The 22,917-nt window shown below is 38.2% G+C and overlaps 1 protein-coding gene across 5 annotated transcripts in view; it reads right to left on the reverse strand.

The window, feature by feature from the left end:
• The window catches only part of EPB41L4A (erythrocyte membrane protein band 4.1 like 4A), a 290,674-nt gene that overhangs the window by 115,545 nt on the left and 152,212 nt on the right, over window positions 1–22,917 (reverse strand). For all 5 annotated transcript variants that reach the window (XR_008660989.2, XM_063612902.1, XM_055298370.2 and 2 more), the window contains 7 exons: window positions 21,587–21,638; window positions 16,645–16,723; window positions 7,533–7,630; window positions 6,194–6,314; window positions 3,783–3,870; window positions 1,176–1,264; window positions 516–579 (listed from right to left, as the gene is read on the reverse strand). Coding sequence is in view for 4 of the 5 variants with exons in the window: in XM_063612902.1 (XP_063468972.1) it covers window positions 516–579; window positions 1,176–1,264; window positions 3,783–3,870; window positions 6,194–6,314; window positions 7,533–7,630; window positions 16,645–16,723; window positions 21,587–21,638 (591 nt within the window). In the remaining variant the exon portion in view is untranslated. The remainder of the gene's footprint in view (window positions 1–515; window positions 580–1,175; window positions 1,265–3,782; window positions 3,871–6,193; window positions 6,315–7,532; window positions 7,631–16,644; window positions 16,724–21,586; window positions 21,639–22,917) is intronic.

Below are 22,917 nucleotides of genomic sequence, written 5' to 3' on the forward strand. Positions count from 1 at the left end.
CTGCCAAGTTGCAAAGCAAAGGCCGGCATTTTTACATTCTCCCTTGAAAGCATCCAGAATTTCCATCTGGTTTGTCTATCACACTCAGTGAGGGAAAGAGCAGAAGTGAGACTCCCAAAAGGTTGTTTAATTTACATTAGAGCAAAATTAGAACGCATTTTGGCAGTCCTGAATGTAGGCCATACCCTTCTGATTATAACTCCTACCTTCTACCCTCACAGAGAGTACTGGAAAGCAAATTACACTAACAACAATGATCACCTTCCATTCTCTCCTCTGCCTTAGAAAGGTTTTGCTTTCCTTCGCTAAATCTAAAATGCCCATTTCTCCATGACCCTCTCATTCATTTCTATTCATTTCCCTTTTCTTCCTTGAGAAGTTGTGCATGTGAGTTAATTAACCTGGTTCCATGTGGAAGCAGCTGAAGAAAATATTTCTTCACAATGTCTTTTAAGCTATAAATGAATACACAAGACACTCCTCTTCTAATTTAAACTCAGGGCTTGGAAACTTACATCTTTGCCCAGTACTCTGAGTTCGAATTGAGTCTCCTTGAAGTGAACTTTTGTAATCCGAGGCCTAAAAAACAAAGCAGATGGTGTTGTTGCTGTTTTTAAGTATTAACCTTTCAGAAAATCAGGGAAGTGTCCAGTGGAAAAAGACTGGTGAATACTGGCTCCTTTATATACTGCTCCATACCCAGTACATACAGGGACAGAGAGAGCTCCCCATACACCCTAAAGAAAACTCCATTCTCATTGTCCTACGCTTCTCCACTAAATGCACAATGACCTTGGAATCCCTAGATTGTGGCAGTGCTGCCTTCCCAAACAGTGCAGCGCCATGGGCTTCCCGGTCTCTCCAACTCATCCCCATTTGGAGCTAAAAGTCAGAATAGTCCTGGATCCACAGCCCACCAGCACATACTGAAATGGGTAAGAAATCCTACTACACACAGCTACCAGGGAAAAGAGAGTCTAGAAACACAGTGTCTGACATTTACACAGAAAACATATACTGAGGTGCAACAGGAGAAAACTCACACCCAATTTCACTCATTTATTTATCAACCACTGGAAATATACCTGTTTTCTTTTCCCCAACTCTTTCACTGACACAAGAGTCCCATAAGCCCAAAACATAGAATGCCAACTCTGTTCTCAAGCCATACCTACCAGAAATACTTCCCCACTTGCTTTTTATTCTTGTAGACAACAACACCAACCGGAGTTAATCCTAAGAAATACTCAGACTTGTTTTCTCCCTGCAAAAACAAACATATGCCTATAACCACATATTCACATAAAATCTCTTTGTCAAACTATAATTGACCATACAAAAATAATTTGTTATATTAATATTAGATTTAATTTTTGAAAGACATCAGCCTAGAAAGCTAGATACACTATGATAGTAGCTAACTTGTTGCTTATTTTTTTCAAAGTTTTAAAAGAAACTTTCTGTTAGTATTCTTCATACTTGTTACTTCAGTTCATTAAAATGAGTCTGGACTACCAGTCAGGCCAATGGGACTTACCCAACTTTCCTTACACAGTGGTGTTCAACCCTAGCAGCATATTAACTGGAATCACTGTGCAGCTTAAAATGCTGATGCCTGGGCATTACCAGACAGTTAAATCAGAATCTCTAATGAAGAGGCCAAAGTAGCAGAAAAAACACAGGACTCCCAGGTGACACTTCTGTGCAGTCAAAGACTGAGAACCACTGGCTTCTATCAAGGGTGCTTTTGAATGGCCTGATTTATCTCCGATGCGGACAGTCATGAAACCCACTTCATCCCCACCCCAACACTCTCTAGAAAGTTTAGACAGTCACTAGCAGACACACACTTGAATTTTCTGAAGTCTCTATCATGTTTCTTCCTACTTCCACCTATAACTTTAAGACTGCTCAAAAATGTGAAAGTACAGTCTCTTCTGGTAAAGACTAGAGAACCCTTATTTTCAGGCAATAATAAATCCAAATTTTAAAAATAGGATCTCAAAATGAAAAAGTCACAGAGTGGGTACCAAGGACATGCACAGAACTGTTTGTGATCATGTTATTTCTACTCTAAGATAAACGGTAACCTGCAAAATTATATTCACAAAGAACATAAAGCAATACATTTGGAAGAATACCTGCCGATGCCCACTTTCAGTTCTTAAAATTCAAATCTTAAAGGAATGCATTGAAGAGTCTAATAAATCTAGCTCATCTGCCATAAATTTCTACCATCAACAAAAGGTGGTTTCGAATTAGGATAAACATTATACAAATGTAGAAGCATTTTGCAGAAGACTCTCTTTATAAATTTCCTATAGAATGTTTTCTTTTAAAAACTGAAAACCTAACAAGATTAATGTGGCTAAAGGGAGGGAAGGGAAAACGACAATGATTCTACAGTTTTAGCAGTATTCTTAAAGGACAGTGCTATGAAGCATTAATGACCTAATGAAATCGGAATCTAATATATCAGGGAACTACTTCTTCCCCCAAATCTATAGCTTTTATTGCTACATTAAACAGGAATGCTTCTAACTGTAAAAATAATATGAGATTGTTTCTTCTTGGAGAAAATGCTAATGAGCAAAAGACATATACAAAATGAATGCATGAGTGTTATTTGCACTAGAGAAGGTTTTATTAGGGTTCTTTAAAAACTGAGTTCCATAATCCAACTGATTAAAAAAATCAGTCTATAAATACTCTCCAGCAATTCATTTCCTATAAAGAATAAAGTACCTGGCTCATTTCCTCAAATAAAATTTAACTACTGCTATCCACACTCCTCTTAATTCAAAGGCAAAGGCATTCTAATCTCATTGACATAGAATAATCAATTGATAGCCTAAGAGAAGTAGCTCAAAGGTTAAAACCCGGATCCAGAACACTCAGTGCAGATTCAGTGTAATTGCTCACTGATGACTATTCAGCAAGTTTTCATAAACCACTGAAAAAAATCTGCAAAAATATTTTTATTAATGCAGTGATACCTACAGTAGGTGGTAACCCTCATATTGACAGAATCAACAGTAGTTGCACCTGGCCTATTGCCTAATGCCTACTTTACCAGGCAAGTGATTGTATTTACGTTTTGCTGCCATAAAATCTATTTTTTGAAAAATCCTCCTGTTTTCTGTCTAATACAGTCCATTATACACCAATTTTTTTTTTTTTTTTTTTTTTTTTTTGAGATGCCGTCTTGCTCTGTTGCCAGGCTAGAGTGCAGTGGCACGATCTCGGCTCACTGCAACCTCTGCCTCCCAGGTGGTTCAAGCCATTCTCCTGTCTCAGCCTCCCGAGTGGGTAGGATTACAGGTGCCCGCCACCACGTCCAGCTAATTTTTGTATTTTTAGTAGAGACGGGGTTTCGCCACGTTGGCCAGGCTGGTCTCAAACTCCTGACCTCAGGTGATCCACCCACCTCAGCCTCCCCAAGTGCTGGAATTACTTACAGGCATGAGCCGCCGCGCCTGGCCTATACATCAATTTTATATTGTTTTGATGTTTGGCTAAGCCCATTGGATCTGTTATCCAGATTGTGTTTTCAAGCCCACTTAATTGTTTTCTACACATGGAAATATAATCACACATTTTTATGCAAAACTCATTAGGGTTCAATCCACACAAGAGCTGCTTTGTGTTAGAAAAACATAGATAAAAAAGTATCATCTGCTTGCTAAACAACAGGACTGCAGCTTTCCTTTGGGAGTCTCAGTGACTTTTTAAGAAAAATGTCATCAGCTTAAAATATTTTGTGTTAATTAAATGTTACTCACATAGACGGGATGGAGGTCAACACCATACATCTCCAGCGATTTGACAGTCCTCAAGTAATTCAGCTCAGCCTCAGAAGGAGCCTGACCCCTATACCCAGCACAAAAACAAAGAGCCTTATTTTACAGCAGCTACTGCACTTACAGGGATGCAAACTATCTTCATTGTATTCATTGGGAAAACAAATAATACTTTTTACTAATGCAAACATAAGTCCTTGTATTTCAAGAAGGCCTTGGTGACAAAATTTTATACTCTGAAGTGATACTTACATTAATTTCATTTACCAAATCCATTTTGGCTCATTATCGCCTATCCCTAATGTCCCAGCATACATTAAAAATTCTCAGTTTCAGAAACTCCTGAAAAGGTTATTGAGAATATAAGCACTCAAATTAAACACCATCCCCTTCACAAAGAGTAAAATGTCTCTGTGCACCAGCAGCTCTCCATCCAAAGCAAAGGGAACTAGAGCAATGGTTGGTAGGAGGAAGAGAATGGGGCCACCACCACCCAACTGGGATCATATCAAGATCTCCTGAGCACATGTGTAGTTTGAAAATACATTGATTAACGTACAGAGATTGTAAAAAATGCTTGTCATTTTCTTAATACAGAATACAGAAATCTTCCCAAAATCTTCATTGGTGGTAATATAAAGAAAACAGCATTCATTCCTGATGAGGGTGAGCATTAGCCAGAAATCTGCACAGAAGAGTTAAATATGCATGTGCAAGCGAGTGTGTGTGTGTGTGTGTGTGTCTGTGTGTGTGTGAGAGAGAGAGAGAGGGATTGAGATTTTAATAGATAACCAAAGGAGGTCGAATCTTAAAAATTAAGAAATCCTGCAATGACATATTTCATTTCAGCCACAATGCACTGGAAAACCACCAACGTACCACACTTTTGAAATCCATGAAGAATGTTCATCAAATTAGACACACCACACCTTGATCAAGCTTTATTCTTAGAAATAACAGTCACAATGTCAACACTATCATCTAAAACACATGAGAGCCTTTACCCAAAGCTCCTTGATAATTTCAGTATATAATTGTGCTTTGAAACCCCTAGTAGAATCAGTACTCTCAGAATGTGCCAAACACGTTGCCCTTCCTAACGTTATAACAAGCATTCTCTGAGCATCTACTTCAGCAGAATCTGAAAATGAAGGACTCTACAATCGGGTTGGAGAGCCTTCTAGTGCATGCTAATACAACATAGAGGGCCTCTTTCTCTGATTGCAATTCAGCAGCTGACTTCTGCTTCTACACTCACTGAAACGGATCCTTTAGGCAAACAATTTTTTGTGACCAGATTAATTCTACATTTTTTTCTTTTTTTTTTTTTTTTTTTTTTTTTTTTGAGATGGAGTTTCGCTGGTTGCCCAGGCTGGAGTGCAATGGTGTGGTCTCGGCTCACTGCAACCTCCACCTCCCGGGTTCAAGCGATTCTCCTGCCTCAGCCTCCCAAGTAACTGGGATTACAGGCACATGCCACCACGCCCGGCTAATTTTTGTATTTTTAGTAGAGATGGGATTTCACCATTTTAGCCAGGCTGTTCTCAAAGTGATCTACCTGCCTCAGCCTCCCAAAGTGCTGGGATTGCAGACATGAGCCACCACGCCCAGCCATTTTTTTTTCCTTAACTATAATAGATCCGAAACCAAGCATATTCAAGAGGGAGTGTTACATAACAGGGAATAAAGCAATGTTAACCAGTGTAAAGACTCTAACCAAAATAACTATAATGAAATTATAACTTCAATGCTATAGGCCATGAATTGAAAATCCTACTAGGAGAGCGTGTCTACTCTCAGAAATGCATGCGGTGTTAACACAATACCCTCAAAGGTTTCACAGTGGCATCATCACTATTTCCAGACTCATTGCTATGGCCTGAATAGGACTTGGCTTATAACTGTGAAGAACTGGGATACTTCAGACAGAGGAAACATTGAAGAATATATTAATGGATTTATGGTTAAAAATTGTTGTGATTAAACATATTTATAGCTGAAAGATTAATTTCACAAGATACTGGTGACTGAAAAAAAAAGACTGCAAAATCTAGTATTTACAGAATGATTCCACTACACAATATCATAAATACATGAACCTATGTACGACAAATTTTCTCTGGGAAATTGTACATAGAAAGAGATGTCTGAAAGGCCATTGACCAAAAAATGGTAACTTTACATATTGAAATTACTTTCTCCTTTACACTTTTTAAATTACTGAAGTTTTCGATGAGCATTTTAGAGTTAAAAGCAGTTAAACTATACAAAGAGGAGTATTAGAATATTAAATGCACAGGTGAAGAATTTATCATTCTAGAAACTTTTCTTATGAATATGAGAAGATGATGACTGACAGATGATGCAATAAGACATGGTGTAATGATTCTTACATTAGAGTTTTATGAATCCTTTCTATGGCTTCTTCAAGTTCTTCCTTCTGATCAGGAACAAACCGGTACTCAGATACATATCCTGCAGTATGTTTATATGGGTCATAATCTCCAAGCTCCGCTAAAAAAGAAAGATATCATAGTTTTTTCCATTTTAGGAAAATAGTCCTTAAAACATAGAAATAAAAAATTCCTAACATGCTTAAACTTTTCAAATGTCTTATTAAAATTCACATTTAAGACAACTAAATAATTTTACTAAAACAACTCTGATGAGCATATATGGATAGTAGCAACAAATTCTGGACTTAAAAACAGAAGTTCTTTATTTTTGCATTCCCAAAGACTATAATTGTATCACTGTTTTTACTTCAATTACTCCTAACAATGTATGTGAAGTAAAATGTTGTAAACAGCATTTCAAGCACAAACGTTAGAAATGCTGGAAGTGAAAAACAACCATGACCTCAATATATCCTCTCAGATAATGACACCAAGAAATAGTGCATGTGATTCAATACACCCTTGCCTGAAATAATGATAATGGAAATGCAATACAATGCTGCACATATCCCATTACAATTTACACAAAGAAGCAAAATGATACCAGACAGCCCACTATATTACTCCTATATAAATGCTTCTCCCTGTGTTAATCTACCTTGCAAGCCCCAACACAGTTCCCCTATATGACATTTTTCTTAGCATATTTCTTCTAGATTATTTTTAGTCTGCAAGTGCCACAAGGGCAAGGACCATGCTATCTTATTCTCCCCACATCTAGCTTGATTCTTAGAAGGTGTCTAATTGTTACTGGAAGTAGTCTCAGCCTCAGTCTCCAAAATGACAATGCATCCTGGAGCCACCCCACAGAGCCACCATATTAACATGAAGAGCTGAAGAGCACTGAGCTCAACACCCATGCCACATGCTGAACCTAGCGATGGCACCTGGCCATGCAGACTCTTCACAACAGCAATGCAGGAGCAATGGGATCTCTGACACACAGAAGCTTCAGAGAGTGTGTGGGGAGGAAAATCAACAAACTCAGATGAGATGTAGATAGAACAGATTGTTAGACCCTCCACTTCATCAAGAATCAATGCTCTTCCAGTGACTAAACCTCCATACGACCTACCATAAGGGATTTGTACTTGGCTCCATTTTTACCTCTTCTGAAGGAACACTGAACAAAACTTGAATTCCAAATAAATCCAATTTTTTTTTTTTTTTGCAAAATCTCATGGATAAGAAGAGTTTTAGTATGTAAACTCGCTTTTAAAAATGCAAATACTTTCTCCAAACATTTCTGAGGCAAATATGCTTAAGTGGCACCTACACTGGATGGCATACGCTCCCAGCTGAGCAGCAATGTTGATGGGACAGGGCAGGCGGCCCTGAAGGACATCTTGCTTCACCTGCAAGAAAAACTGATATCTAAAAGAGAAACAAAAAGAGAGATTAACGATCTCTTACACTACTCAAACCTGAAGTTTCAGACCCTGATAATCAAGGTTAACAACCAATTAACTTCAATTAAAATAAAGCCACCCCTCATTCTTGTGTGCGGGGGCTGTTGAGCGAACAGGAACTACTTAAACATACCTTACAGAGGCAATACAGGGTTGTGGATAAAAAGTGCAGCTTTCAAGTTCAACTGCTTGGCTTACTTCCCAACCCCGGCATTCACTACCTCTGTAGCCTTGGGCTGCTGCTTAACCCCTCCAACAGCCAGCCTCCCCACCTGCAAACCTGGAACAGTTGACAGCATCCACCTCACAAGGTGAATGCAAAGGATAACTCCAAGCTCTTTTAAGCTATCATTACTGCCACTGTCACCACAACATGCTCTTACTGGGAGGAAGAAATCACACAGACCCAACCTATATTACATAATACTCTGCCTATTATCTGCTCATTCCATGTTGTCAAAAGAAAACCTGTTATAACAGTAACGTCATGCACTGTTACGGTAACTCATCCTAAGTAATTTATGTATAATTATGTAAATTACGGTAACTCATCCTAAGTGATTTATGTATAATAACTTAGGTTAAGACTTTAAAAATAAAGACAGTATATTATTTTCTCCATTGTGCAGATGAGAAAACTGATAGACTCAGGGGTGAAATAACTTGTCCAGGACCTCACAACAAATTAAGCAGCAGCGTTAGAGCTAGAACCCAAGCAATCTGACCCTAGAACTCTATCAATCAGGATATTATGTAACTTTGATTAGTTTTTTTTTTTTCTTATTCAGCTATTCTGCTAGAGGACTGAGAGGGGCCAGAGGTTTATGAACCAACATAATTAACCATCCACATCATCCTCAGATGCTAGCACTTACACACATGCACATACACTCTCACACACTTCACCTGTCCTTTTGTGACTTCTGTTTTGTAAGGTGACTTGATGTCATTGGGAAGAAAAAAAAAAGGAAATGAACTATAATAATCAGTTATATTAAATATCTCTTCTCCAAATGCACACAACGAAAGCCCTTAGTGAGAAAATGTTACATTTGTGTTAGATATTAGACACCACATTGATTATTTCAAGAAGACTGGCATCAACTTTTATTGCAACCATATGTTTCAGAGAAAATTCTCTCAATGTCCCATGTTTCCCCACTGCCCATTTCAGTAAACAGCACCCCCACCTTCAGATGTCCATGTAAAATAAACCTGGGAACAACGTGTAATCATCCCTGGCACCCACATTCAATGACCACATATGCTGTTTCTGAAATCTATACTCCTCTCCAACCCCTAGACCAGGTCACTCTCTCCTAAATTTCTAAAACCTCCTCCTAACTGTTCTGGCATCACTCATACTTACTTTCCTTCCAATCCTCCCAAGAGGTAAGCAGGATTCTTAAGACGTAAACAGGATCATGTCACTCTTTCAGTTAAAAAAACAAAAAACAAAAAAACCAACCCTCAAAAGACTTCCTTTGCCTTTAGGATAAAGTTCAAGCTCCTTAAGACAGCTTGTAAAACTGACTTCTTCTTACTTCTGCTTACTTCTTGGGTCACTTCTTGCCGCTCATCAGTGACCACCCTGTTCCATAATTTGCATACCTTTTTCCAACCTTATTTAACTATTTTCAATTCCCTGAATGTTCATCTGAGCATTAAATCCACTTGATAATGATCATCTGTGCTCCTCTTGGAGGGGAGAAAAGCAGAGTCAAGTAAAATTAGGAGAACTTAAATACAAAACCTTATAAACAAGAGTGGGCATGGTGGCTCACGCCTGTAATCCCAGCACTTTGGGAGGCTGAGGCAGGTGGATCACCTGAGATCAGGAGTTCAAGACCAACCAGGCCAACACGGTGAAACCCTTTCTCTACTAAAAATACAAAAGTTAAGAGTGGTGGCACGTGCCTGTAGTCCCAGCTACTTGGGAAGTTGAGGCACGAGAATCACTTGAACCCAGGAGGCGGAGGTTGCCATGAGCTGAGACTGTGCCACTGCACCCCAGCCTGGGTGACAGAGCAAGACCCTGTCTCAAAAAAACAAACAAAAAAAACCTTATAAACAAAAGAGACAACTGTGAGAATTATCACTGCTTGCTGCTGGAAACTTGCATTTTACTACAGCCTCCTCCTTCTCTATTGGCATCTTCAAATTTCTCTTCCTGAAGTGTATTTTTTTAAGAAATGGGTCAGAGATGCAAATTTCTCTTCCTCTATTAAGACTTTGTGCACGGTGGTTCACACCTGTAACCCCAGTACTTTGGGAGGCTGTGGAAAGAGGATTGCTTGAGGCCAAGAGTTTGAGACAAGCGTGGACAACATAGTGATAACCCCATCTCTACAAAAAACAAATTAGCCAGGTATGGGGGTACATGCATGTAGTCACAGCTACTTGGGAGGCTGAGGCAGGAGGATCGTCTGAGCCCAGAAGGTTGAGGTTGCAGTGAACCATAACTGCGCCACCACACTCCAGCCTGGGCAACAGAATAAGACCGTCTCTCAAAAAAAAAAAAAAAAAAAGACTTTAACATCTGACTAGACAATCAAATCTTTTGCCAAATACAGAAATGATAGACATCTGCTTCAAAGACAAAAGGAAAGAGGAACAGAGAGATTAAAAATACGTATTAGAAAACAAAGCTGCAACACAGACAAACAGATACAAAGAAACAGTAGCCACATCACATTAGTAACTGCATTCCCAGTATCTAGGGCTCAGCACATAGTAGCTGCTTAACAAATACTTGTTGATTTGCAAGTTGGATACATGGCTAAACAGACAAAATTCTAAAAACTGGTAACATCATTTGCTGTCTCTGAGAAATTCATAAAGAAGAAAAGCATCTATTCAAACTTCCCTGGATAGCCCGCCTTTTAAAGATATCACAGATCTTTAACTCCCTGCATGAAAAAAAAAAAAAAAAACACATCAAAAACTGAAGGCAAACAAACTATTTTTAATTTAAAACTTGATTTTTACTACAGCAAGCATCTTAGTAGAGTCATAAGGCAAATTTGTGATAAAGTAAAATCATATTTTCATATGTTAAACATTTTATAGGGTCTCAGGGCCTATTTTAAATTAACTATGTATTGCTTGTTTTATATATTTTATGGGGTTTATAGTAATTTAATATTTTATTTAAATTAGAACAAGTTAGAGTTGCTGAATCTTTCCTTCTGTGTCATTCTGATTAAAGCTATGATTGAATGCTTGAGTCTTCGTTTATCTCTGGTTTTAATTAGATGAACCTATGCGCCAGTCTGCCTAGGAGAGTACTAATTTATGCCTATTATGAATATGTAATTATTAATAACTCACTTCATCATTCTCTAAAGTGTCAGAGTTTGGACAATAAATTGTACTGTGACTCTACTTACATTGTACCATACTGGAATGCTAACCAAAAGTATCTACTTATCAAGGAAGTTTCCAGAATACATTGTGGTACACAGCAGAGGCTTCAGGAAGCAGTTTCTGGTTACCTCCTTATGTAAACTAACAAACCGATGTATATGCACTGCCCCTGAGACTTTGAGTTCTAGGTGGGGAGGAGCATTCTGTCTTCCACTCTGTCTGTACTTAACACACCACCACCACCAGTACAACACGAGAGACGGGCCTGAAATATTGGCCTCACAGTTTTCTATTTATCTAATGTGTGTTGAAAAGAGCTAAACTGACACCAAGGATGTACAAGTTGTTGAGGACCATTAACAATTTAGCAATTAGAGGCAAGAAGAACAGAGGAGGACTTTCTTAAAGAAGGGGCAGACAGACAGAAGCTCGAGGCAGAAGGCTCCTGTAAGATTCCTGGCCAAGAACAGTCGTGAATGCTCACACCAAAGAATCCTGCAGTGCACCTTCTAATGACTTGAGACCCTGCTGAGAAAAGTGAAGGATGCAGGGACAGGGAGGAGTTTGATTTTAGGTGCTAGCTGAATGTGAAACAGGAGAACCTAGAGGAGAGTACCAACCTACACAGAGGTAATAAGGAGTGTGATCATTACCTTCATGCCACAAAGAGCAGGAACACAGCATTTTATCTAACCAGTCTGGATAAAACTTAAATATGAGAGTCAAAGGGAAACATTTAAATCATAACATGATATTAAATAATGCAGAAAAATAGCACATACGACTTAGCAGAAAAAACAGTAGAGAAAATCGTAACTCTTTCACCTCTTAAGTTTAAAACCAGTGATGAAAATATGGAAACAAATAACATCACCTTACATTTATATAGTTCTTTAAAGCTCACAAAGTCCTTTCGCTTCCATAATGCAATGTAACCCTCAACTCTGAGGTAGATGAGGACCATTACCTACAGTGAAAGGAGAAGACAGGGACTCAGGAAGTAAGCATAGGACTGAGGGTCACACAGGAAGTGAAGAAGCTAAATAAAACAAGCCCATCTTCACCAAGGGAAGATTCTGGGTTGCAAAAAGAAGACATGAACTTAATGTCGATTCTCAGCAAAATGCTGTGAAATATTATTTAAAAAACTAAGAAAAAAATCAAACACCTGTTTTGAGACTCTAAAAAGTGTTAAGAATGAGTCATTTGGAACTAACATTTTTTTTTTTTTTTTAATAAGAGTTTTAAGATCCTTAAAAGTTCAGGGAAATTCCAATGGCATTTCAGATAGGGCTGTCAGCAAGACAACTGACAGATTCTCTCTTCAGGCAGACTGAAACCAGATCTTGTCCTGGTCACCACTGAAACTCCTTTTACTCAGCACACTGGAACATGGAACTCCAGATAGTTATTGAATGAAGTGTAAGTGCATTCTGTCTTGACATACAAATTCAAGAAATGCAGGCTAGAGGGGATAGTAAAATGATTCATAGTTAAATCAACACCTGCAATAAGAAGGGTCTGATTACTGGATTGACTTAAACATGCAAGAAGACCTATCTCAGGGCTCCAAGCTGGTCTTTTCCAAATGTTTTAATCAATAATTTGAAAATATAAAACAATAATCACTATTTCCATATCGGCTACCTTTATCATTATTGAACACTTATATCTTTGCATTATGGTAAGTACTTTGCAAGTACACTCTTACGTATTCCTCCAAGCATCTTTTTGAAGAAATACTATAATCCCATTGCACGGATGAAAAAACTGAGACTTTACAAAAGGCTATGCAATCTTCTCAGGATTACAGAACTAGTGAATGACAAAGCAAGGCTGCAGACCTCAGCCTTTCTGTCTCCCAAGCCTGTCTTTTTAACCAATGTATGTATAATACTTATCAAATCTGTGGAGGATACAGAGCTATGAAGGACACACAATACAGGGAAGGATGTCATGTTTTGAATCAGAACTGAAAATAAGTTTAACAGCTCTCCTGAGGACACGAATTATTTACAGTACTAATAAAGAAAAGAGAGATCAGATTTATTCTGCATACACCATCAGGGAATTATTATTTCTTATTGAATTTCTTACTGCTTTTCAAAGCAGGTTTCCTACCTAACACTGCTTAATAGGAAGCTGGCTGATGTGTCAGAAATGTTCTACAAGGATGGAGTTCAGAATATATGACCTGAAAGTCTCCCCAGTTTCATTTACTTCAGAAAACATCTTAGAACACAAGCAGGGACTCCAAGTTGATGATTCTATTAACGTACATTTTTCATAACCTGAAACTTTATTTTCCTATCACATTCATTCCAGGTCTTTTTTCCTACATCAGTGTCCTTCTGAAATACTGCATATATTAATAGTATGACCATATATATGCATGAGAAGTTCCCTGTGGCATTATCTGTATTTTTTTTTTTTTTTTTTTTGAGACGGAGTCTAGGTCTGTCACCCAGGCTGGAGTGCAGTGCCGCAATCTTGGCTCACTGCAACCTCCGCCTCCCAGGTTCAAGCGATTCTCTTGCCTCAGCCTCCCAAGCAGGAGTAGCCGGGAGTACAGGTGCCTGCCACCACGCCCAGCTAACTTTTGTATTTTTTTAGTAGAGACAGGGTTTCACTGTGTTGGTCAGGCTGGTCTCGAACTCCTGACCTCGTGATCTGCCCGCCTTGGCCTCCTAAAGTGCTGGGATTACAAGCGTGAGCCATTGCGCCCGGCCCTAATTTTTTTAAAAAAGGAAACAACCTAGATGGCCAAAGCATATAGTTAATTATGGAATACAATGCAGGAGTAAAAAGACTGGGTTACAGCACTTTGGGAGGCCGAGGCGGGCGGATCACCTGAGGTCAGGAGTTTGAGACCAGCCTGTTCAACATGGCAAAACCCTGAATCTATTAAAAATACAAAATATTAGCTGGGCATGTTGGTGGGCGCCTGTAATCCCAGCTACTCGGGAGTCTAAGGCAGGAGAATTGCTTGAATCCAGGAGGCAAAGGTTGCAGTGAGCTGAGATTGCGCCACTGCACTCCAGCCTGGGCGACAAGAGCAAAACTTCATCTCAAAAAAAAAAAAAAAAAAAAAAAAAAAAAAAAAGACTGGGTTAGATGGCGAAAGACGCCATACAATATGTATGAAATAGTAACATGTCAAAAAAAATACATAAAAGATTATGTATAAGCATGTTTATGATAGCATGATCATTCATACCGAAAAATTACAGACAACCTAACAGCCAATGCAGAGTAGGCTGGTACAATTTTCCAAAGAACTAAATTAAGATAAACACTCAACTTGAAAATGCTGGCAGAAGTATGCTCTTCCTTAAATGGAACGTATCTGGAGATTTTGCTTTTTGGTTTCAGTTCTTGCTTTTGCCAAAATTATCTCATGACTCCTCTTTTTCAGGTCCATTAATGGTAATATATTCATGTAAATCAATAATAAAATGAATAATGTGCGTATATCAATGTATTAAACGCACATTTAACTTACCTAAATTCAACCATATGCTTTAGGCAACAAATCATGGACACTAATTGCAAGCCAGCTATGTCACTGTGTTCTTAACTACACAAGCTGATCTAAAACTTCCAATATAACTGGTTGTACTGAAAATATTGTGGGTTGTAAATTACACAAAAATCCATGTATTCTATTAATGAGCCATCAGTAGATTCTGTTGGGAAATTTCTGTTCGTGTGTGGTGAACAGAGGTGAAGTAATGCATTATAAAACAATGATCTTTTTTATCCCTTCTTAACATTAACTCAAGTATTTTTGGAACCTAACCCCTATTTAAGATGTAATTCCACTAAACATCTAGAAAAAGGATAGAATGAAATAAGCATTAACATTCATCAAACATAGTATGAGACTCGGACAATCATAAGAGCTTTATATGTATTAGTCCATTTAATGCTTACGAAAACCTTGAAACAGGTACATCTCCAGTTTTACAACTGAGGACACTTAGGCACAGGCAGAGATTACTCACAACCTGAATACGAAGGACTTTCATTTTATTTTTTAAAAAATGCTGTGCCCTTGCAATTCCCTAATGAGTTACAGACACAAGCGTATTTTTTATACCACTTGAATTCAGTTTCCCTCTCAAACTCTGATGAAAACACCATCCCTCTCTTCAACATTTCCTCCATCCTAATGGCCCTTTCCCCAGAAAGATGTGCTCTGCAAAAGCTTAAACTGGCATGTCTACTTTTCAAAGTGCTCATTAACAATGTGATAATGAACAATGTGAATGCAGACATCTGCTTGGTTCTAAAAATGAGGTCTACACTGGCGCAGTGACTCAAGCTGGTAATCCCAGCACTTTGGGAGGCCAAGGCAGGAGGATTGCTAGAAGCCAGCAGTTCAAAATCAGCCTGGTCAACATCACAAGATGAAAAAAAAAGTATTAGCTAGGTGTAGTGGCACACACCTGTAGTCCCAGCTACTCCTGAGGCTGAGGTGGGAGGATTCTGTGAGCCCAGAAGTTTGAGGTCACAGTGAGCTATGATTACACCACTACGCTCTAGCCTGTGTGACAGAGCGAGACCCTGTCTCTTAAAAAATTAAACAAATACAGATTATGAAATATAATCTTTTCATCAATCAATCATTAGAGTTCAAAAGATTATATCTTAAGTTGAGGGATAAAATAAAACAAAATAAAAATGAGGCCTAAATATGGCGCTTCAAAGTGGGATGAAAAAGGTCCAATTAGCCTATCCTCTTCTCATTCTTCTGTGTGCAGTTCGGAATAAAGAAAAAAGAAAGTCTGGGACAGATGAAAGCGTGGAATAGAAACAAAACCATAGGCTGCCAAAGACATGATTTTCAACTTTTTTAAAGGAGGTATTAGGCTTTATTTGAGCCCCTAATATGGGTTCACCGGGAAAACTGACCACTTACAGTTAAGTTAGGGAATATACTTTTGTTTTTCCTACCACATGCAGCTAGGTCACCAGCCGAATAAGTTAAAATATAACTGGTCTGTTCTTTATGAGCCCTTTCAGTTGTTGACATGCACTATTTTGACAACCTAATCAATACCGATAAGAAATTCTGTCTTACTAATATCAAATATTTGGTGACAAAAGTGAAGTAATGCATTAAAACATTGGTTTCCATCCTTAATACTAAAAGCAATTATCTTCTCATTTCCTACAGAGATAAATGAAACACCTGGAGAGCTAATATTTAAGCTACAACCAATTAAAGAGAAATAACTGGCTGTGCAAATATATATTTAGAAGTACAAACTGAACATCAAAATATCCTTCCTTTAGGCAGTTCAAATGACTTCTATATGAATACAAAGGCTGAATGCATGCTTAACAATAATGATACAGAAATATTTCATCACAGCAGTTGCAAAATGTATCATCATGTCACCCACGTTCATGCCATTTTCAAACACATCTATCATCAGACACTGATCAACTTCAGGCAATGCTAGTTTAAATTTTACCCTCTCAGGAGATGCATTACAAAATGCAGGTAGACACACATCAAAATGTTTAGCCCAATTTTAATTTGTTTTAAATAAAGCTTTTTGTATATGCAATACATGTATCTGTTCAAAAACAAAGTCAATACTATACCTGGTTATTTCTTCTTTAAGTTTACATGGATCTTCAGCATAGAATTTAATACCAAAATACAAAGTATATGGAGGTCCAGCTAAAATAAGAAATAGAAATTAAATTTCACTAAAATCATAAATTAGTCAAAGTTATAGTATATTATACAGCTATTTACAATTACACTCCAAGAATGTCTAAAGAAACAAGAAAACGTAAGATAAAAACAGTAAGGTTCAGAACTATGACGGTAGGACCTCGACACATACACACACATAGATAAAAGACATGGCCAGATACACCAGAATGTTGCTGGTTCTTATGTCTGGTTGGCAAGGTTATGGACAGTTTTTATTATTTATATTTTCCCATTTTCTAAAGTATACGTGTAATTTTTCATAGTGAAGAAAGAAAAAAATGGTTTAAAAAACCACCCACCTATCATTTCATTAAAAAAAAAAAATAGTTTTTAAACCTATCTGCAAAAAGCTGAAAACAACTTAAATGCTCAGCAGCAGGTGAACTATTTAAGTCAGCCCCAGCCACAGGACATATACCATGCAAATGTTTAAACAGACAGAAGGGCAACTGCATGTGCTCATGTGGAAAAGACCAACTATCTAAATTCCCAAGCACAGAAATATCATACCTTTTGTGAAAAAGTATCAGTTAATATATATTTGGGTTTTTTTTTTCCTGGAAGAGTACAAAAAAAATTACTAAATGGCAAACTCTGGGAAGAAGGGCTAGAAATGTTCTATCCTTAAACTAATTCATTAGAATTTTCTTATGATAACTCTTACCTTTTTTTACAAGAAAAAAGTCATCAGTGAGGCTACATAATAAAATTAGGGACAATATTTGTTTCATTCTTGAACATTTCTGAATCTAAAAATGTGTTCTCACGTATTTAAGAAAACCGTTTCCATCTCATTCATTAACCAAAGAAGAACTATGCTTACAAACTTTTTTTCTTAAATCAGAAACAAAGCCTGGAATTGTATGTACATGGGCAAATAAAAAATAAATAAACACTCATATTGTGCAAGAAGACACAAACCCCTTGGGTGCTGAACACATTATGTTATGCTTTTACTAGAAATATTTTTATTTCTGAGGGTATCAATCTAATCTGTACTGTTTCCAAAACTGCATATTTCCAAGCTGTGCAGTAACTAGATCTAATACTCTTTGTTTTTAAAAGGATTTGTTACCTGATATACCAATTGGTGGTTACGTGTGTTAATTTTGTTTTCCAACAAAAGCTCTCCCACAAATTAAAAAGAAAAGATGTGAAGCATGCATCTCAGTAAAAGTCTTCGATACCGTCTAAACTGACAAAGTAACCCCAGTCTCGCTATTCTTAATTGAATAAATAAAGTCACAAATTTAGAAACTGGGGAAAAGAAATTAAATAGAACAAGAATAAAGGTATCATGTATTTATAACATATGAACTATGTTACTATTTATTAATATTACATACACATACTTATGTGTGCAGCACCCTGGAACCCTGTTCCTGGCATGTGGGAGACCATCAAGATGAGGATCCTGCCCCTCCCCTCATCTATGCCTTCCTGTGTAAGACACTCCTTATGCTACAGCTTTTTTAAAAACTAAACTTTAAAAGAAACTGCTAGAATTTCTTATTATTGAAGTTGATTCCTTATGTTTAATTTTTATGTTTGTTTAACCACTGTGTTTGTATTTCTGACAAATACACCTATATCCCTGAACATAGATGTCAGGGAGGCACAGACTATTAAATATTTAGAAGAGCCAGGAAGTCCACCCTCAGCTTATCTGTCTGTGTCAATCAAGCTCCATGTTCCTGAGCAGATGGGTCTGCCTGTGCCTGCAGGCAGCTGGGGTTGGTACTTAGGGGACGGGGAGGAGCACAGATGCTGTGGTGCACAAAGGGAAGAGGCCTTCTCCAGGCCCCAGAGCTGCTTCTATTCTTTGGAACATGACAGATTACACCCTATTCACCAAGCCCACACATTTCAAATGTTCAGTATGAACAGTTAAGCAAAAGTGTTACAAGTACACAATTAAAAACATTTGGTTTTGGCTAATTTTCTCTAAGGTCTTCTGGCCCAAACTAGCCCTTCATTTCCCATTCACATATAAAATGGCTGTGTTCTAAATATAAGGCATTATTACCATTTGGTTACATTTCATAATATACAAAAATGTTTCATAAACATTTGATTCTCAACAACAACAATTTGGGAACATATGCAAGGCATGTTAAACTCCAAGGAGTTAACAACTTGCCTAAAATCACAAGGAAGAAAAAAAAGTTTGCTAATATCTAGGGCTCAGCGCTTCGGGGTGCACTATTCTATACAGCTTCTCAGGGAAATACAAAATAATAATACCTTTAGAGTGAGACAATAGTCTCATATGCATCACTGCTTCAGAGAGCAATCAAAGGCTATAGAAATGAACATTCGGGACACGGATATGTCTAGCCAGATATTTTTTGGCTCCCTATTCTAACTACAAAAAAGTAAGGTGCTGATAATTCAAATTACAAAATTATTGTCTTGAATCCACATCATTCCATGGACTCAACATTTAAGAAACTCTTATGTAAAGTGAAGTTAATATCATTTCACTTTAGCAAAAAATACAGAAGCCAAAAACTGGGAATCCTCTATCTTTTGTGTAGACTAATTTTGAGGTCTTTGATAAGGAGTTTCTCATTAACTCGAGGAAAAATAAATCAAGATTAACTACAAGCATTCTGGTAACTAGCAAATGTTCTGTCATTTTTATAGATTCTCTTTCTTACTAATCTGTTAGAGATTTGATAGCCATTTTCCTTCACTATCAAGTAATTTCATGACATAAAATGTAAGGATTCTTCAGTCACTAACATTTCATCAATTATAATACCAGTTGTTTTATTCTTACTATACATCAGTTGTTGTTTTTTTTTTTTTTTTTTTTTTTTTTGAGACGGAGTCTCGTTCTATCGTCCAGGCTGGAGTGCAGTGGTGGGGTCTCAGCTCACTGCAACCTCTGCCTCTTGGGTTTTAAGCCATCCTCTCTGCCTCATCCTCCTGAGTAGCTGGGATTACAGGTACTTACCACCACATCCAGCTAATTTTTGTATTTTTAGCAGAGACGAGGTTTCACCATGTTGGCTAGGCTGGTCTTGAACTCCTGACCTCAGGTGATCCACCTGCCTCAGCCTCCCAAACTGCTGGGATTATAGGCGTAAGCCACCACATCCAGCCTACATCAAATTTTTAATATTGCATTTTTAGAATGAAAAAGTGACTGCATTATAGACTGATACTTAAATAAAATATTTCACACCATGTAAATAAGTAGACACTTTAAATGTGCTTAGGAACACTTTAATAATGCACCTTAAAATAATTAACATTTTTTCATCACCTTGATAGAAATATCAACTTTTCCTATAAAAGAAACCTGTGAGTTTATTTTAAAATAATTGGCTGGGTGCGGTGGCTCACACCTGTAATCCCAGCACTTTTGGAAGGCTCAGGTGGGTGGATCACCTGAGGTCAGGAATTCGAGACCAGCCTGGCCAATATGGCAAAACCCCATCTCTACTAAAAATACAAAAAAAAACATCAGCCAGGCGTGGTGGTGGGCGCTTGTAATCCCAGCTACTTGTGAGGCTGAGGCAGAAGAATTGCTTGAACGCAGGAGGTAGAGACTGCAGTGAGCCAAGAGCACACCACTGCACTCCAGCCTGGGTGCCAGAGCAAGATACTGTCTCAAAAAAAAAAAAAAAAAATCATTCCTGAAATTTTTCTGGTTTTCCAATTGGTATTTTTTTAATTGGTTCAAATATGCTAGAGCTATAACTTGTAAACTCCAGTGCTTTCCACTACAGAGGGGGAAACGCAATGAGAAACAACAATGATGCAGACGTTCATAGGAAAAAGACTTTCTGATTGCTTTGCAGTCCAGGTTTCCAGTTCCTTTTGGAAGCAGAGCTACATTCCTGCCCTTGGATCCATGGAGCGTCGCACAACCAATACTATCACAGGAAACAAGCTGACACGCACAGAAAATACAGACTCAGAATGGGGATAATGAATGCCAGAAGAATCCACTCTGTTTTGATTAGCAATAATTCACACAGTTCAGCAAAATGCTTTAATGGGGAACAGAGTTTCAGTTTAGGGAGATTAAAACGTTTCGGAGATGGACAGTGATGATGGCTGCACAACAGTGTAAATGTACCTAATGCCACTGAACTGCACACAAAAATGGTTAAAAGGATCCATTTTATATGTTATGTACATTTTATTTCAATTGAAACAGACAATTTTTTTAAAAAGAGTATTCTTTTGCACACTTAAGGAGCCTCTGTGTTTGTGCTTATAAATAAAAACTTGGGTTCTGGAAATTAAGATGAAGGAATATATACTTAATTATATTGTGTCTCCTTATAATATTCATATTGATAAAACCAAAAAGCTAGCTCCCAAAAATGGTCTCTCTCTGAAGACCACTTTTCAGATCACAAAGGCACCTCTTACTTACTGGCTTAGGAAACTGAGTGGTCTGAATGGCAAAACCATGCCATAACCCAAGAAACTCAAGCGCTTTAAAAGCTTGGACATTATGACCCATCCCTGCAGCCCGCCTACCACCCATTAATGTCTATTTGCCTTTTTTGTTTTAAGGTCAAATTTTAAAGACAAGCATACAGAAAAACCACAGACAAAATCAAGGGAAGGGCTGCCTCTAGGAAAAATTCAATACTAAGATCCACTCAGAAACTGATTAAATTTAACCTGACTTTGGAGAGGGCCTAGCAAGGCACACAATACACACATTTCCATATTCTGGTACTCGAGTACTACTACTCACTTCTTTCTCCAGTACTAAAGCCCACTTCTGCACCCAACTAATCATGGACTTTGTCATCGTTTTCAAGCCACCCTTTAACAAAGTAAAAGTTAAATACCTACTGTTGATCAGTTCTTTGTGTTCAGCAAGGGTTTTTGCAGGATCCAGCCAATACTGTGTGAGGAAGAAAAGGACAATTAAAGAGATTAGTTGTTTTTCATTAGCTGTTACTTCAAGAATATAAACTGGATAAGTTAAACATTTCACTCATATACACACACACAAATATACATAAGAGTTTTCTGCAGCAAGAACAGTAAAAGAAAAAACTGGCCAGGCATGGTGGCTCACACCTGAAATCCCATCACTTTGGGAGGCAGGGGAAGAAGGACTGCTTGAGACCAGAAGTTTAAGACCACCCTGGCCAATATGGCGTGACCCCATCTTTTAAAAATAACATTAAATTAAAAATCAAATACAAAGAAAAAGATGATCCTGATGTTGGAAGAGAGGCAAAGAAGAGCAGCAGTACTTGCTGGGTCCCTGGTTGAATTATCATACTGATTATAATGTGACATCCAAATGCTTATGAGTGACTTCCGACTACTTTTGGTGGGAAAATAATGGCCTCAAAAAAAATGTCCTCCAAGTCTCTTTCCAAAGTCTCCATCATCCCAAGCACCGCTCCCCTGAGAGCCATGTCTCCTCCTAATACGTCCTCACCATCTTTGCTTCCAGTCTCATCCCTACACGTATTGCTGCTAGGTGTTAGGAAGAAAGCAATCAAATCCTCATTAAGGATCCAGGAGAGCAGTTCAGCACAGTGGTTGAGGGCCTGAACCCCAGGGCAGACCCATAGGGACTCTGTTCTGACTCTCCCCATGTCATTGCCATGTAACTTAGGACATGTGACTGGACACCACTGGACCTTCCTCATAAGGCTGCTGTGCAGATTAAATAAGTTAATCCAGGTAAAGTCTTTAGAATAGCCCCTAGCTCAGGCTACACATGCTAAGAATGATTAGGTCACCTCTAATAACTGCCTTTGGCCAGTCTAAGATACCCACTTATTAATTCAAATTAACAGTTAATGAACAGAATTTCAAGTGGTGGCAGGAGAATTCGGGGTCCTGGGGAGGGGCCTTCCTTTAAATCTCACAATTATGAAGTAGAATTATCGAAGGAAAGAGATGAGGTAAGCCTCTAGTTTCGTCTCTCCGTCTGTGGGAAGTGCAGGGCAGAAGCCAAGGAAGAACAGAGGGCACTGGAGTTCCCACAAAAGCAGAGTCAAAGGGATAAGGGCTGCCCTGGAGGGTCAGGGGAGGGCAGAGATGGAATCACTCCCACACTCTCCTAGCCAGATGCTGGGGACCCCCAGGGCCAAGCCACTCAGTTTCCATTTCCTCGTGTTCCTTAATGAAGAAGGGACAATTCCCCCACCACAGCGAGGTAG

Source organism: Symphalangus syndactylus, chromosome 11 (assembly GCF_028878055.3).
Source record: "Symphalangus syndactylus isolate Jambi chromosome 11, NHGRI_mSymSyn1-v2.1_pri, whole genome shotgun sequence".
Lineage (NCBI taxonomy): Eukaryota > Metazoa > Chordata > Mammalia > Primates > Hylobatidae > Symphalangus > Symphalangus syndactylus.